At 42.3% G+C, this 16,924-nt stretch overlaps 1 protein-coding gene across 4 annotated transcripts; it reads right to left on the bottom strand.

Annotated features, from left to right (window-relative positions):
- Positions 1 to 313: 313 nt before the first annotated feature.
- Positions 314 to 16,116, bottom strand: LOC132839990 (centrosome and spindle pole-associated protein 1). 4 transcript variants are annotated; one of them, XM_060861239.1, is made up of 29 exons: positions 15,670 to 16,116; positions 15,132 to 15,204; positions 14,935 to 15,038; positions 13,844 to 13,924; positions 13,213 to 13,308; positions 11,954 to 12,300; positions 11,747 to 11,845; positions 11,320 to 11,393; positions 11,039 to 11,135; positions 10,718 to 10,775; positions 9,846 to 10,189; positions 9,597 to 9,715; positions 8,695 to 8,782; positions 8,024 to 8,138; positions 7,154 to 7,301; positions 6,674 to 6,826; positions 5,657 to 5,769; positions 5,429 to 5,569; positions 5,152 to 5,289; positions 4,949 to 5,059; positions 4,792 to 4,858; positions 4,387 to 4,513; positions 3,958 to 4,088; positions 2,411 to 2,548; positions 2,094 to 2,137; positions 1,881 to 1,944; positions 1,655 to 1,749; positions 1,175 to 1,313; positions 314 to 833 (listed from the first exon to the last, which is right to left on the bottom strand). In XM_060861239.1, exons 1-29 carry the CDS (start codon positions 15,709 to 15,711, stop codon positions 622 to 624), a joined length of 3,558 nt encoding a protein of 1,185 aa, XP_060717222.1. In that variant the 5' UTR covers positions 15,712 to 16,116; the 3' UTR covers positions 314 to 621. The 4 variants fall into 4 exon arrangements, 3 of the variants coding, with proteins under 3 accessions (XP_060717222.1, XP_060717223.1, XP_060717224.1); XM_060861240.1 differs by having other exon boundaries at positions 9,846 to 10,156; XM_060861241.1 differs by lacking the exon at positions 13,844 to 13,924.
- Positions 16,117 to 16,924: the final 808 nt, after the last annotated feature.

Below are 16,924 nucleotides of genomic sequence, written 5' to 3'. Positions count from 1 at the left end.
TTGGAAGTATGTAGAAGTCAAATCAGGTGTCAGAGTTACATTGAGTCAAGGCCACAAAAGGGAGAGCTGAAAATGACCAGAGAGCCTTTAAAGCATGAAGTGGGGTAAATCTCCCAGGAATGTGGCTCAGACACAGGAGTGAGTCAGCTACTCTCTCTCTCACACACACACACACACTTCCTTTTCTCCTGCTTATGAAGGAGTCTCATAAATTTGACACTTGATATGATATAATGATCCCGAACAAGAAACTGTTCAGTTCTCCCAGTTAAATGCCATGTCAGTAGTTGTACTCAGCAAGCATGGATCCAAATAGTCCAAAAATAATTTATTCCATATTTAAAATACATTATCTTACAACCATATAATATATCCATCAAATATATAAAGCGATGTTAGTTGTACCAGAGAAACAGTGTGCAGTAAATCATCTCAGACGCTGCTGGCTGGCAGGAGGTGCACACGCGTGCACACACACACACACAGCTCTGCTCCTCTTGAGATTCGGCTCATGGCTTCAAACCCATGTGGCCCGTGTAACTGTTTCACGACAGCCAAACGAAGACATTCAGCAAATTTACCACGCCCCTTTTTGGTTTGAAATTAGACTGGGAACGTGCACTAGCCGTGGTAAGTGGACGGCGCGTCCCGTTCGTCTCTTGGCAGGTTGCGGCTGGACGGCCTTCGACCTGCCATTAGCTTCTTGAGCGCTTCTGTGGTGCCGGGGCGGAGCCAGGCTTCCGTGGCGACTGTTGTTGTGGAAACACGACCGGCAGAAGGTGGAGATGGAGTATACTGCCAAAGGTCATCCCCTTCATCAGCTGATATTTCTCCTGGAAACCAAGGCTAATTAGAATAGTTCACACACGCGCACGCACACGTACACTAAAAGCATTTATGTTGATAACTTTTTATTAACCTTTTATTATAAGGATTTATTCATTTCTTATGACAGTTTTATTTTCTACTAGAGAGGCAGCTGAATGAACTGAAATCGAGATCTGGTTCTCCCACCAAATGCTACAGCGATGGTCATGATTTAGATAGAAATAAATGTTTTAAATGAAACCCTTAGTGAAATTTGCATTGCCTTGTCAAGCAATAGCGCAACTGTTGTATGTTTTGACCTCGTCTTACTCTCAGAAAGGATCAGAGTTCTCTCTCTCTCTCTCACCTGATCTCCAGTCCTTCTCACTCATGTCATCCAACACTCGCATCCTGCGATGGTTCAGTTCTCGCACTCGATCCAGCTGGAAGCTGTTTGCTGAACCCAGAGAATAGCTGTTCCTCTCTTTGCTGGGAGTCTCTCCATCCTGCATACAAAACCATATACACCAGTGTCACTCGGAACATCACTGTCACTATACCACAGACACATGGTTCTCAAAGCAAGGCCCGAGGGCCACCAGGGGCCGGAAAAGCACAGCCAGCAACGGGTCACAATTATTTAAAAACAATTTTACCTACAGGAAATAATAACCAGCCATCAATGTAATTACAGGACTAATCAAGTGTATCCTTATACGTGAATAAATTGTTTACGTTCATATACAAAACTGTACTGATGGAGTCTGTGGAATTTATTTCCCAATTAAAAGGTGTCTGGCTGCAAAGAGGCATCAGTGGGAGTTTCACTAGAACCAGAAGCACTTACATCGGAGTAGTCCTTCCTCCTGGCACGCCGTCTTCTCTCTCTAGCAGAGATTCGATCGGACTGCGGTGTTACGGGTAAGGAATAACCGTTAGCGTCTACACAGCAACAAGAACAAAGTTAAAATCAACCCTGTACATTAGGAGGAGCGATATTACTGAAAGCTCAGGGGAAAGGGTAAAACGTCACTATAGCTTAATAGCTGCATTTAATTTAAAGATCAGCTCACCGATAAAAGCACTCTCTGACTCTAATTGTGTGTCTCTCTCGCCCTCTTCGGCATAACCGTTACTCTGTAGGTTTAACCACAGCATAGAAAAATATCAGGTCAGTAAACAGTGCTCGCAGGGAAAGAGGAAACACGGTGCAGTTATTCTGAAAGACCACAGAAATGTAGGTCACACAGAAGCAGGTCAGGTCCTGCTGCACCGCTCTCACTCACCCGAAGAGGAGCAGGCTTCATGGGAGATGACAGGTCAAAGTAATCTAATATAAAAGAGAAAAGTCAATATACAAAGAGCGTGTGTGTGCATGCGTGCGAGTGTGTATGCGCGCGTGTCCATAATATAGGACGGGGAAAATAATCAACCCAGTTTGTTCAACCAAGATTTAAATATTACAAAGCTAAGCAAACATTCAAATCAAAATAACTTGATAGAGATCAGCCCTTATCAATGTCTACCCACTTATCCAATCACCCAATAATTTCTTCTGTATAAAGCGCGTTTGTTCGTATGCGTGCGTGTTTGGGGATCCGACCGACAGCTCTGGCTCTTTGCATGTTGTGGAGTCTCTGTTGTTGCTCTCTGAGCAGAGCCTGCTGCTGGATTTCCAGGCTGGCCTCATCAGTGGGTGGGTCGGGATACGCCTGCCTTACTTCTTCACGGGACTCGCTGTCTGTAAGAATCATACACACACACACACACACACACACACGGTCAGCTCTGCTTCCTCTGTTCTATCACTGTATAACTGACAGGGCAAGCAGCAGAATTAGCTACACCCCTGATGTATGCTTGTGCAAGATAACGCTCTAATCAACACACATCCCTCTTATACCACCATTGCTTAAATGAGGTGTTTGGAATATTTGTGACAGCAGGTGAAATACCATCAGTGGATACGATGGATACTCCTTATTGTCCACTGCATAATTACAAGGGATCTATTTCAGCACCTCCAAGTCCGAGGCGTTGTGGAGGAGTTTAAGTATCTTGGGGTCTTGTTCACGAGTGAGGGAAGGATGGAGCGGGAGATTGACAGGTGTATCCTATGCAGTGATGCGGTCGATATACCGGTCTGTTGTGGTGAAGAAAGAGCTGAGCCGCAAGGCGAAGCTCTCTATTTACCAGTCGAACTACGTTCCTACCCTCACCTATGGTCATGAGCTTTGGGTCATGACAGAAAGGACAAGATCCCGGATACAGGCGGCCGAAATGTGTTTCCGAAATGAGCTGAGCGCTCCCTTAGAGATAGGGTGAGGAGCTCAGAGTAGAGGCGCTGCTCCTCCACATCGAGAGGAGTCAGCTGAGGTGGCTCAGGCATCTGTTCCGGATGCCTCCTGGACGCCTCCCTGGGGATGTGTTCCGGGCATGTCCAACCGGGAGGAGGCCCCGGGGAAGACCTAGGACACGCTGGAGGGACTATGTCTCTCGGCTGGCCTGGGAACGCCTCGGTATTCCCCCGGAAGAGCTGGAGGAAGTGTCAGGAGAGGGAAGTCTGGGCATCCCTGCTTAGACTGCTGCCACCGCGACCCGGCCCCAGATAAGCGGTAGAAGATGGATAGATGGATGGAATTCTAGTATTGTGTCTAGTATTGTACCAAAAATATACTTTAAATAATTCATACAAATTAAATTTCAGAAAAGCTGCTAATTTTTTTTTATGTTATTAGTGCAGGTTTTCCTTTGTGTCCTTCGCTGAAGGGTTAAATAATTTAGTGTAATGATGGCAGTAGAATAGAAGATTTCCTCCCAAGCTGCGAGTTTTAACGTTGATGAGTAAAATAAACGACAGTGTTCGAATGTCCACATCGGTGTATAATGCCAATGTAATACAATACAGACAACAGAGCAAATGAAAATGTATTTGATTTGTCACTTGGTTTTTGAAAACTAATTAAAAAAAAATGTAAAAAATAATAAAGTAATAAACAAAAAACTAAAAAAAAAAAAATTTTTTTTCCAGAAAAGACTCTTAAATGCAGATGTACAATTGTTAGACACGTTATTGAGGGACACTTAATCCCTTATCTGTGTGTGTCGTTGTGAAGCTGTTCATGTGTAATATTGGCCTCTGTATTTTACCTCTGTACTTGAGCTGGTTGAAGTCGTGTATGATCTGCTTGTTCGGTGCTCTGGTGGTTGTAGGGGGTCTCTTTACAGGCATCTCCAGTCGCAGCCTGGCCATGTCAAAGGCGTTGAGTGGAGGTTGCGCTCTGTGCACATGTACGCACACACACACACACACACACACACACACACACACACACATTATATAAATCAATAAAAATGCTAGAATGCAATTCATACAGTACAAGGAGAAGCCCTGTCACTGTGGGACAGTAAAGAGGATTATACAGTGTGTTGGTGTAAGCCCTCACACACACACACACGACTGGATTATATATATTCTATTAAAATTCCTTGTCTTTGAACACAATATTTATTATAAGCCATAAAAGCTTGCCATGTAAACCGGATGTCAGCTAATGCACCGAATGATGTGTGTATTACCTGTTTTTCAAGGGAGTTTGCGTATCCTCTCTGTCGGAGTGTTGTAGCTGCCCTTCGAGCCGTTTCTGCTCACTTCTGAGGTGCCGACGCATAAATGATAACTTCCTGATCACATCTTGCTGTTCCTCTAAAACACACATTCATTACACAATCCGCTGGAGGTTCTTCCACGGACTCAGAGCTGTAGCTAAATAACAGTAACTAAAATCCTTTCACTCACTTTTTTTTATTTCAAAAGGGATGTGATTTTTTTTTTTTCTGAAGTACAGGAAAATGTCCTTACAATTCTACAAATGCATATAGGCACAGGCTCCCCGAGACCCGAGGTAGTTCGGATAAGCGGTAGAAAATGAATGAATGAATTCTACAAATGTGTGGCAAGTCTGAGAAGGTGATGCGAGTTACCTGCTGCTCTGATCTGGTTCCTCCGTGCAGGAACAGGTGGGGACTGGGGAGTGGAAATAGACCGAACCTGTGGAACGACACACGGAACACGTTCTAGCTTTTTCCTCATTTGTTTGTCATGACAAATTCCATCAGACCCCATAAGATGGTAACTTACAGAGTAAGCTGAAGTTGACCGTTGGCTCTTGACTGAAGGCGGTCTGGGAGAAACCTGGTGGCCTAATTTCTTTTGGATTGTAGGGATGGGTGGTGAATGAGTCCTGAACTCCTTTGGGTTCCCAAAAACAGTTTGCACCGTCAGTACAACCACAGACGTGCCAGTAAACGCAAAACACTTAATGAGCAAATTGCTGCACGGACCTGTTCCAGGCGGGCTTGCCTTTCCTGCTCGTACTGTCGCTTCAATGCCTCATTCCCCTTCTTTTCCTGCCTCTTCTTTTCGGCCTCTCTGTGCCGCTCCTCAGCTTGCCGGGTCACCTCCTGCTCTCGGGCGTTTTGCTGCAGAAGAAGAGAGCAGGTGCTAATTCAAACTCTAATGCTGAACATTTCAGAACCTTCAGGTGTTAAAGTACATAAATATTAACGTCTTATTTCTAATTTCATGTGAAGCGTTTGAGAGAGACGAGCGGGGACAAACCTTGCGTCTTTCCTTCTTCTGCTCCTCCTCAAACTGCCTCTGCATTTGCACTCTCTGCTCAGCCAGCCTCTTCTCCTCCTTCTCCTCCTCCAGCCGCAGCTTCTCTCTCCTCTCTGCTTCAATCCTCCGCTTCTCCTCTATCTGTGTTTGCCCAGAATTCCAGGTCACTTCAAATCAGAGGCATTTTCAGAAGAATGTGGTTAATATGTAATGGAAAGCACTTTATACCTGCTGTTTTAGGCTCTCCTTGTATCTCTCCTGGTCACGGAGCTGCTGTGGCGTTGGAAGCTCACTGAACACGTTTCCTCGAGCGTGTGGTGATGGCTGGGTGAAGGAGGAAACTGCGAGAGGACATTTAATCAAAACCCGGATGCAGAAACTCATTACTTAACCAGAAGCAAAATTAAACTACTAGATTTTGTTTTCGGTCAAATACCATCTAGGGTATAAAAATGAAAAAGAAAGTTGTTTTTTTCCCTTTCCTCATATGTAAACAAGTCAAGAAATGCTTATGCTTAATAACGGGTATGTCAGATTTGAACGCGAGTTACAAGGCTAAACTAAAACTAAAATGCTAGCAGATTAGCATCATGATAAAGTGCATGATTCATTCATTCATTCATTCTCTACCGCTTATCCGAACTACCTCGGGTCACGGGGAGCCTGTGCCTATCTCAGGCGTCATCGGGCATCAAGGCAGGATACACCCTGGACGGAGTGCCAACCCATCACAGGGCACACACACACACTCATTCACTCACGCAATCACACACTAGGGACAATTTTCCAGAGATGCCAATCAACCTACCATGCATGTCTTTGGACCGGGGGAGGAAACTGGAGTACCAGGAGGAAACCCCCGAGGCACAGGGAGAACATGCAAACTCCACACACAAGGTGGAGGCGGGAATCGAACCCCGACCCTGGAGGTGTGAGGCGAACGTGCTAACCACTAAGCCACCGTGCCCCTAGTGCATGATTCACTCACTCACAATTTGATCACGTTTTTCTGTACCTCACTTAAATGCAGTGCAGGACACACTGAGCTCACTGTCCTTCTGTTCTTTATCTTTACTGTTTACAAAACACATTTAAAAATCTATATATGACGTTTAATACTGATTTTATTTCCATCTTCACTAGCTAAATTTCACCTACATTCGGGGTCAGGGAAAAAACTGTGTCCAAAAAAAAGACCAAAGCTTTCCTTTAAGTTTGGATCTCACAGGGTTTCCACATGTATACCTTTGTTATCTGATGCTCTGTGTGAAGTAAAATCCTTATCCTCTGGCCTTGCTGTGGCTCCAGTGCAATCCCCTGATGCTACGTCTGTTTTGTTACGCGAGTCTGGGTTCGCATATGCCTCCTCGTTGCTTCTGTGCATACGCTTCAGATCACCTAGACATGGACAAAGAAAGCGATCTTAGATTTCTTTATACGGCACAAAACTGCCCCCAAACATTTTGTGAGGCTTTAAACAGATTAGCAATAGAAGCTTGAAGGAAATCTTACTTCATTACGAAAGAGATGTCAGTATTAGTGATTACTTTAAGATCGAGTACAGCGTTGTAAGGATAATAACAGATGCTGTACGACATAAAGGACACTACTGACATTCCATAATCGAGTTAAAGTTGATTAAAAACTGAGTGAGAAATTAAAAATCAAAAACATGTAAGACACAGAAAGAAAACAGAAAACATTAAGGCGTTAGTGTGGTCTTACTGATGAGGTTTCCTTGTTCATCCCTAAGTGGAGCCCCAGCGCCTCCTCTTCCCCACGGCTCATAGGCTTTCATCTCAGCCTCCAGTTTCGCCTCGTACCTTTCCTGCTCCTCCCTCTCTCGTCTCTTCCTTTCCTGCCTCTCTTCAATCTGTGGCAGGAAAAAAAAAACTACATGCTAGTCTTCGTATGCCTGTGGGTTTTGTTACAGTAGAAAGACACCAACACGACTCCTGCCTGATCTATTCCTGTCCAAACACTGAAATCCTTACACTGACTGACTTGGCTGGCTCTTCTTCTATCACAGTATTTCACAAGGTACTCACATTTGGGATTTCAATACTATGCTACATACTTGCTTATAATGCTAACGTGATCCGTCCCAAAGTAACGTAGAGGCATGCCTTCAGTATTTTTTAGAACTACAGGTAACTACAGGTACATGGTGGCTTAGTGGTTAGCACGGTCGCCTCACACCTCCAGGGTTGGGGGTTCGATTCCTGCCTCCGCCTTGTGTGTGTGGAGTTTGCATGTTCTCCCCGTGCCTCAGGGGTTTCCTCCGGGTACTCCGGTTTCCTCCCCCGGTCCAAAGACATGCATGGTAGGTTGATTGGCATCTCTGGAAAATTGTCTGTAGTGTGTGATTGTGTGAGTGAATGAGAGTGTGTGTGTGCCCCGCGATGGGTTGGCACTCCGTCCAGGGTGTATCCTGCCTTGATGCCCGAAGACGCCTGAGATAGGCACAGGCTCCCCGTGACCCGAGGTAGTTCGGATAAGCGGTAGAAAATGAGTGAGTGAGTGAGTGAGTGAGAGGTAACCGGGTTGTGCTGAGCCTACAATACAGTGCACATGCTTGCATACTTTATCTTTTACCTGTTGTTGAAGTGCCTCCTTGTAGCTTTGTGTACGGTCCTTGGAATATTGGTGCCTGTCAGGATTTGCTCCCATCCCAATTCCAGAAGGAGAAACGCCATGCTGTGGAGCTGGTCTACAGAAAGATTTGAGAAGTATTCTTATTTACCGGTTATAGAACAAAGAGGGGGTCACAAACCATGAGCTGATGTCTAAATGTAAATCTGCTAAACAAACAGGGTAGAAGTAACTCTGTGACATGGCTGTGATATCTAAAATCTGACCTGGGGATAGCGTTATTATTTACTCCTACATAAAAACACCCCATAAATGTCAGTACAAAGCATCGAATATGACGAACGCTGCAGCAGACTGTAGCTAGGTGAGAAAAATGTCTTCCAAAAAAAAAAAAAAAAAACCTAGCAGAGTGAAAACATCACTTTCAGCCAGTAAGCTTAACAGACATAAAAAAAAAACTAATTCTTTGCTGCCTTTAGTAATATTTTAATCCTATTTTACACTTCTCTACAACTTTTATGCACAAGCAGCTTATAGCAAATAAGACCAGTGCTTTATAGCAAAATATTTTAAGGCTGAGTTCCAAATGGGCTTCATTAGAAGGAAGCCGCTTTGAAAAGATCACCAAGGTGCTAAATAAATGAAATGTACAGCAAGTGATTAAGAGCACCTACTGTGAAAAGACTCCAGCAGGAGGCTGAAGGACTGATTTAAATGCCCCGGCTGGGAGAATAGGTGGTGGGTGCACTGCTGGAGGTCCATCTAACACACACACACACACACACACACACACACACACACACACACACACACACACACACACACACACACACACACACACACACACACACACACACACACACACACACTTACTTTAAAGACTGCATACTGTCTAAGGATGGTGCAACATACCAGACAATGTACAAAGTATGGATAAAAGCAGTTTATAAATATTAATACAAAGCCTTCAAATAAGATTTTATATATCGTCGCTGTCGGGCGGAATCCTTGTATCTCCAAAACCGTTATTTTTCAGGAAATTAAAAAAACGCCGTACCTTATCTGCAGTGCACAGGGTTTAGTCCGCGTTGCAGTGGATTGTCTTGCGCTAAATTCCTGTCCTCAGACGAGCACCAGAACTAGCGGGGGTCAAGATTTTTTTTTCTTTGAGCCCAGTGTTTTGAAGACATTTACCTCAGAAGACGTGTTGATTCGTTGCGACTCTTCTTGAGGAGAAATATGCCGTGAAGCTCTCCCACGGAGTGAGGAAGAGGTGGACAGTTGAAGTGTCCAATGGAGTTATGAGATTTGCGCTCAAGCTATTTTCAAGACTTTAGATTGGTTAATAACTTGTAAAAATAACAGACCCACGTGGGGACTGACCAATAGCATCGATATGTGAAAAAATATGAAATTGACCAAATTTGGACATACGAGGTTTCCGCCCGACAGCGACGATATTTTACACTGGCAGTAATTCAGGAAGATCCATCATCAGGAAAATCATTACATGTTAATTTGGCTATTAAAAGTTTAGAATTATTCAAAAGGCCAAAACAACGTTAAAACCACTCACAGTTGATCAGATTAGGGTCTAGGGGATTCCTGGCTCCGTAGTAATAGTAGGCTTCATCGTACGGAGTGCTGTATGCCTCGGACAGGGTGGGTGCCGGCGGAGGAGCAACTCTTGCAACTCTGCGCACAGAATAATCCAAATAATACAGTTTATAGGTTAGATGCAGAACGTACTGATCAAACGGGACAAGCATCGTCCATGGCAGGTAAAATAATCCTAAAATATGTAAACATGGGTAATAAAGTGCACCTGGGGGCAACCATTTCTCCAATAGTTCCGGAGAAGTCTTTGGAAAAGTTTTCGTTGAATGCCGCAACGCCACCGTTTCTGACTCCGGTGCTGGCCGTGTTACCCAGGTGCCCCAGAGCGGTGCTGAATTCCAGAATAGGAGACTGGAAGGCCATGCGGGGTTTCTCCGGTGGCTCTCTCTCTACTTCCTGTGTCCTCTTAATCATGTCTGCCCCGAGGGTGTCCAGTCCCATTCCAGGCTTGTAGGGCACATCCCGTCTCCTGCCTTCATGCTCCCTCCTTACAGCACCAAACTGTTTAATCCTGTCAGGCTGTGGGAGACCAGGCAGGTACACGGTCATACACTGAAACAAAAAGCATGTTGTATTAATAGGAGTCTAATAAAATATTGTGAACATGAACAGAATGGGGTTCCAAAAAGTAGGATATGGTTATTTTTCTTGTATTAATAAATAAATAAATAAATAAAGAAAGAAAGAAAGAAATTAAGGGACTGAAGGAAAAAAGAAAAATCTATAGTTTAATTTGTATTGAATGTTTTGTAATGAAAAATAGACCAGCAAGACAAGTCTGCCATCTACTGTATAAAAGAGAGCCACACAGTTACCTGCTTCTGTTGGTGCTAAAAACACAATCACAAGGCTGGTATCAGACACCACACATCGACATTTAAGTTCAGCTATTAAACAATTAATGTGCATAGATCAGTTCAGCAAATCATGCGTTCAGATCACAAATACGTTTGTCGCCTTGACGGGCAAGTAACTTTGTATTAACTTGACTTTTATCCCAAGGTCGCATGCTTTAGCTACACTTTTGACTACAGCGCACCAGAAGTGTAACAGAATGACATCGTGTAATGTCTCGAATACCTCTTTCTCCGGGTCGATAGCTCCTGTAGCAGCAACTCTCAATTCGAGCTCCTTTTCCCTACAAATTATAACTATGATAAATAATAACGTCGATATTATGACAAACATTTTCAGTCTATTTCACGTTGCAGTGAATCAGCGATAATGCGGCTACGGCAAATATCGGTCTTAGTAACTCATCATTAGTAAGAAAAAAAAAAAAGCATTGATTTATCGGTAGCCATAGGAGATAAACATAAGGTATGAAGAAATGTTTTTGAATATGAGAATAGCTGTATGAAAGACAGATAAACGAGTTCCTCCGCAGTGCAGTGCACCCACTTTTTCTTATTTTTGCGCTGTTCGGCTATTTGCTCCAGTAGCTCCTGTCTGTAACGCTCCTTTCTTCTCTGAACAGCTTCCTCTCCCTCAGCAGCCCCTATAGGAGCGATTAAAAAAACAACGATATTTAAAGAGAGATCCAGCACATTTACAGGTTTTGAAACCTAAATCCCAGTAATGCACTGCAGATATATGAAACAAATATATGAACAAACTTCTCATCTGTAGAGTGAAAAAATACTGATAAAGGAAGGAAGAGTTGATGAAGCTATTAATCTCACCGATCATAAGTCCTGTAGCAAACTCTGCCATGTTCCTCTTGTTTGCAGCTCTGGCTTGCGCTGGTGCTAGTGGACTGCAAGACAATCAGGAAACACAAAATCAAAAGCACTTCCCATCGTTCTACAGATCGATGATTCTAACCAGGAAGCTGCCTAATAAATCTTATCCGTTCTCTGCATCCCGTCTGACTGCGACTCTTTCGCTAATAGACACCCTGACTGAGATTTAACAGAAAGCCTGACTGAAATCTCAGCTCAAAAACCAGCGGAAACCACGAACTCTTACGTTTCCACCACAACAAATGCAAGAGAGGAGAGGATTAATCTGTGCATTACCTCATTCACTATTTAATGCACTTGAAAATTCCCTCTTGTTTAAACCCTCGACATTGAAAAAATGCAATTAACGAAGTTGCTCTGTCAGTACTTGGCTTTTATTGGTGCCAGTGGAGTTCGTCTGTTTTCCTCTTGATGGTCCTCTACGTTAACGGTAGGTTCCTCCACTTCGGTGTTCTCCTGAGTAAACCTGTTCAGTAGAAATACATTCAGATTAACGACACCCTCAGTGAAGTCTCGGCTATGACGGCACAAATCTTTAACTGCAAACAGAACTGAATAAGTTACTGCAACACACCTATCAGCTCTGTGTTGGAGTTTTCGGTGTCTCCTGCCAGCCAGTGCAGGCTCAGGTCGATGTTTGGGCCTCCTCCTTTGCAGAAGCTCTAGCTCCTCTTGTTCCTCTTCATCAGAGTTCAGCTCCTCATCAGAGCTGTAGCGTTCCCTCCTGGACCTCCTTAGCCAGCGTCTGGGTATGTCCTCCAAATCTCTTCGCGCTGGCATCGGGGCAGCATGAGACACGCGATCGATCGGGTTGTCTCTCTTGGAATACTTCAGCCTCTCTGGACTCTTGCGTCCTCGCGGCTTTGGAGAAAACGATGGATGGTATGAGGTTGTAGAGATGAAATGATCTTTTCCCCGGGGCTAGAGCCAGACAGCAGTGTTAGTTCTTAATATTGTATTGTTTAAATATTTACCAAAAACTTGGTACATTTTGAACATTTTGAAGACGATAATGTTTTAATTATATAATTTCTGAACACCACGAACACCAGCACTCAGTAAAACAATATAAGGAAAGTGCTGAGGGTGGTTCTGCGTTGGTGTTCAGGTTTAATCAGAAGACTGGAACCTCTTTTTCAGATGTCTCTATTTACTCCCATTTGCTAATTATGTCACTTTGTAGAAGCCAACATTCTGTTTTCCTATTTAAGCTTAGACAAAAATTTATAATAGTAACTCCTCCTAGGGCTTTTGAGCCACATGCACCAAATTCGGATATGTTGTAGAACCTGGTCTGAAGTTTGTTGCTATTACTTTTCTAAGCAATCCGATTTCCGGTACTTCTGGTACCGGGTCTCAAAATGGCCTTTTTTCCCCATAGACTCCCATTATAAACTTTGGAGGTTTATAACTCGGCAAGCTTTCGAACTATCTACACCAAACTCGGCCAGCTCCTTTAGGGTGATACTCTGAACAAACTTTTAAATTGGTGTACCGACTGGCCTTTCGGTTGTCCCGCAGCCCTGCCCCAATATATGCAAAATTAAAAACTTTTTACAACATTGACATGTGACATATCAAAACACACAGAACAGTGAGGGGAACTTCCTCACGGGTATTCTGATGACGGCACGTGAAAATCAAAAATTAGCACAAGATGGACATGTAAACACTGCTAAAAGTAACACTGTCCCTTATGTCTACTCGCCAACATCAAAGTTTGTCGCGACAAACTGTGTAGTGTTTGTCTGTAGTGTAGTTTACAATCTGTGTACAATCTGTAGTGTAGTTTACACTCTAATTTAGTCTAAATATAACACCGTCAACACAAACCTGTGGGGCATTTGAAGTTTTTCTCATCTTCTGCAGTTCCTCCTCTCCTCGGAGTAACGGACTGTAGTCCTTAGTCTTCTCACCTTGCATTGTATCCTGATAAAAAATAAAATAAACTTAACCACAAATAATTTATTTATGAATTCAAGTCACAAAGGGTAGTAAACCATGACCTTTTCTAATATCAGTTCATTTAACGTCATTTAACTTCTGATGTGTAATAATAAAACCTCATGATATTAGATGTTAGACAGATGTTACAATTAAATAATTGAAAAAAATAACAACAACTCTGGGTAAGTATGTACAGCCTGAACATAGGTGTGCGAAGAATAACACACATTCATGTAACAATACACAGTATACCTGAGATACAAGTCCACCTCGACAATGAAGAACAGCATTGTACCAAACAGAAACAGACTCAAATGACAATGTGGTGTTGCTACTGGACACCAAATCTCTTCCAACGTCAACATGTGAGAACAATCTCCAGTCCGTGTTAAACTCATCACTAGATTGTGTCACCCAGGTATTGCTTTACACATAATGAATTCCCTCCTTTGATTACCAGCTCTACTACGCACACACACACACACACACACACAAATACACGGACAAATACACTCACTTTAGTAGATCTCCTCTCTCTTGTGAGGAGAGACTGTGTTTGGGATTGAGAAAATGGCTCATTGACACTGACATTTTGTTTCTAGAATACAAGACCAAAGAAGTGCTTTATTATAACTTCAGAAAATGTAAGAAAAATGCAAATAATTTATAATCATATTTCTGAAATAGAATTAATTTGCCTGATAGTTTTCACACATGAATGAGCATACAAAAGACTTCTAACTAATACGAACATCAGTTATTTAGCAAACCTACACCACACCGTATCTGATAGGTCAGAGGATGTTAATTAATTCTCTATGATCTCAGTCCCCTCTCTACTCAATGCACTTCCCAGCTCAAATAAATAGCCATGTCTCAGGGACATTTTTCTCACTTTTACATCCAAAGTTCTCACTGAAGATCTTAATCTATATCTGGATTTCTCTAAAAACAATGATTATGATTAAAAGACTTTAGATTAATAAAATAGAATTAAAAACACATTCCTATGAACCTTATTTCGAACTCTGAAGCAAATAGCTCAGATAGCTCAGTCGCACACTGGGTCATGTCTGCGTTCACCTCTCTGCTGTGTGCATGTAGTGTTCCTTAGACACCTATGGTAACCTCACCTGGGCTTGTTAATGAGCTGATATTCCACATCACGTGTGGTAAAGCCAGGCAACACTAAATGCACCCTGCAAGGATTCTGGGTTATAACAGATATTTCTAAGCGCCGATTGAGTTCCCTGCTTTACCACTTTCTATTTAGTAGGCAGTCAAATCAGTATAAAAATATTTCTCAGGCCTGGTTTTGGAATACAACCGACTCAAAGCTTCATGTTTTCACTGTTCCTGAGAACAACTGTGTATTTCTGTGTAACAAATTTAACTGTATTAGGTTTCAGCCATACAGTTGGGTTCGTTCGGTGTATTAAAAGCTGTGGTATGTTTCCTCCCACTTCAGAAAAACACTGTGTGGTCAGCAGGCAGATGTGTTACACTAAATTGCACTTTGTGAATAAGTGACCTGTGATGGACTGCTGTCCCGTTCTGTGACCCTGACCAGAAGCGAGTAATAAAGATGAACAGATGAATAGTGATCACCTCCAACACAAAGCGCCTGTAATCCAGGCGAAGCTCTTCCTTCAGCTTTTGCTTTTTCCTTTCATATTCCTCTCCCAGCTGCAAACTTAAACCATATCCATCATCTGAAACCAAGACAAAAAGACAAAACAATTCGATAATGTTGAATTTTTACCGTGATATTAATTATGATGTCATTATAATGAAAGGATTTATACCTTTATTCTGTTTGGTTTGTGACATAGTTTTGCCAGGAGGCTCGGTGTCCTCTGTATTTTGAGCAAAGCTTGACTAAACAGCAGAGAAATTAAAAAAAGAAGAGAAGTTTTCATAAATATACAGCTTTATTTTTTAAAAAGGTGCATTAAAGTAGAATTTGTGGTAAAAAAAAAATGTCTAACAGTTAAACGTGTGAAGCTATATAAGATCTGAATGGTCCTTTTATATGCTGAAATCATGTCCACACGTTCATTTACACAAAACCATGGTGCTTTAACTAACTTTCAGGAGTTGTTTGACATTCAGCTCTTTGAAAGCCAAGGTATAACTTTATAAAACATGAAGCTTCTCCTAATGATCATTGATGTGAATGTAAAGAGGCGTTTGGGGCGTGGCTAAAAAAATGATTGACAAGAGATCAATCCAAATACAAACATTCCGGAAAAAAAGGTTTCCAGACTACATTTATGGTCGTCTCACACACACACACACACACACACACACACACACACACACACACGGATTAAATCACAGTACCTTCATTTCCATATAAGGCATGTATCCACATTCTGTCACCATCTTCGATTTTTCTTCGACAAAGTTGACGTTGTTTGGTTTATTTATAATCAGAATAGCAACCAAACATAGCGAGTTTTCCTCGTGAGGCTCGAGAGCAGAAAAACGTTCTCTTGATGTTGATTATCAGCCTCGCAGCCAATCAGACTTCTAACTCAACAAGCATCGCGACTGTATCCTGGCAACCGCAGAATACCAACCGAGTGAGCGCGCGCGCACAACCACGCTATCTTACTTCATTTGAAACTCCCAGATACTCAGATAACGGACTCGGTGCGACCGCTTAGCCTCCTTTTCTAACTATTTCAACCCAGAGTCGACCATGAACACTTCATTAAACAAGAAAATGTTCATCTACTCCGTATGTGTTCAGTACAAACGGAGTATGTAGCGTTGTAGATTCGTTACCGCGGCTGTTGTGCTAATGAGGCTTATCGGCATATCAAAATAAAAGTCTTGTTTTGCAACTTATTTTGGAAAATGATTTAACCAAAAACGCAGATCGGCGTGGACTGATATGAGATTTTAAAAACGATTTCTTTAATAATAATTATAATAATAAGTTATAGTAGATATAAATTATATCGATGTGTACCAGATTTAAAATAAATTGATATGATCGTTTCTGCGACTCATTTGCCAATAATGATGTTATAAAAAAAAATAATATACATATACATGTTTACAAAACAGTCTACTTGGTCATCGTTTACAATATTAAATAATGTCTTAAAGAGCCAATTTGTGATCGAGTGTCGATTGTAATTTTGGAACTTTTCATTTGGAAAAGTCCTACCCACTTCCGCTTATGCCAGAAGCTTACTGCTATATCACAGTGGCGCTAGAGGGCTCAATAATCCGCAGTAAATTAAAGTGAACGGCTCGAAACGACAATTTTTCTTTTGTCACTTGCTTTTGTTTCTACAAATGATATAGATGATATAGACCGCTTAATCGTCCATCTATATATATTAAACCAATCTGGCTCAAACGGATAAGATGATCCACCACCCAGTAAACGCTAAACAAGTAAAGGTCACTTCCGGGACAGACGGAAGCCCAGTTTGTACAACCGAAACAGGTGTTGCCCTTTATTTTTTCCCTACCTGTATTCCGGCGATCCCGCCTCCTGCTTTATGATAGGACAGCGTTTCATACGCACTTCCACCGATTGGACAGTGAAATTGCTATTAATGTAAAATAACTGAGATAACCG

This window comes from Tachysurus vachellii, chromosome 25, assembly GCF_030014155.1.
Source record: "Tachysurus vachellii isolate PV-2020 chromosome 25, HZAU_Pvac_v1, whole genome shotgun sequence".
Lineage (NCBI taxonomy): Eukaryota > Metazoa > Chordata > Actinopteri > Siluriformes > Bagridae > Tachysurus > Tachysurus vachellii.
This window is presented reverse-complemented; position numbering and strand designations above follow the sequence as displayed.

What these genes read in the sequence shown, in the direction of transcription:
- LOC132839990 (XM_060861239.1), bottom strand. Translation starts at nt 15,711, where the DNA reads ATGGTGACAGAATGTGGATACATGCCTTATATGGAAATGAAG. An exon ending in AGAAGAAGGAAAGACGCAAG is followed by an intron (nt 5,290 to 5,428) that starts GTTTGTCCCCGC and finishes CTTCTTCTGCAG; the next exon opens with CAAAACGCCCGAGAGCAGGA. An exon ending in GCAAAGAGCCAGAGCTGTCG is followed by an intron (nt 2,138 to 2,410) that starts GTCGGATCCCCA and finishes CTTTTATATTAG; the next exon opens with ATTACTTTGACCTGTCATCT.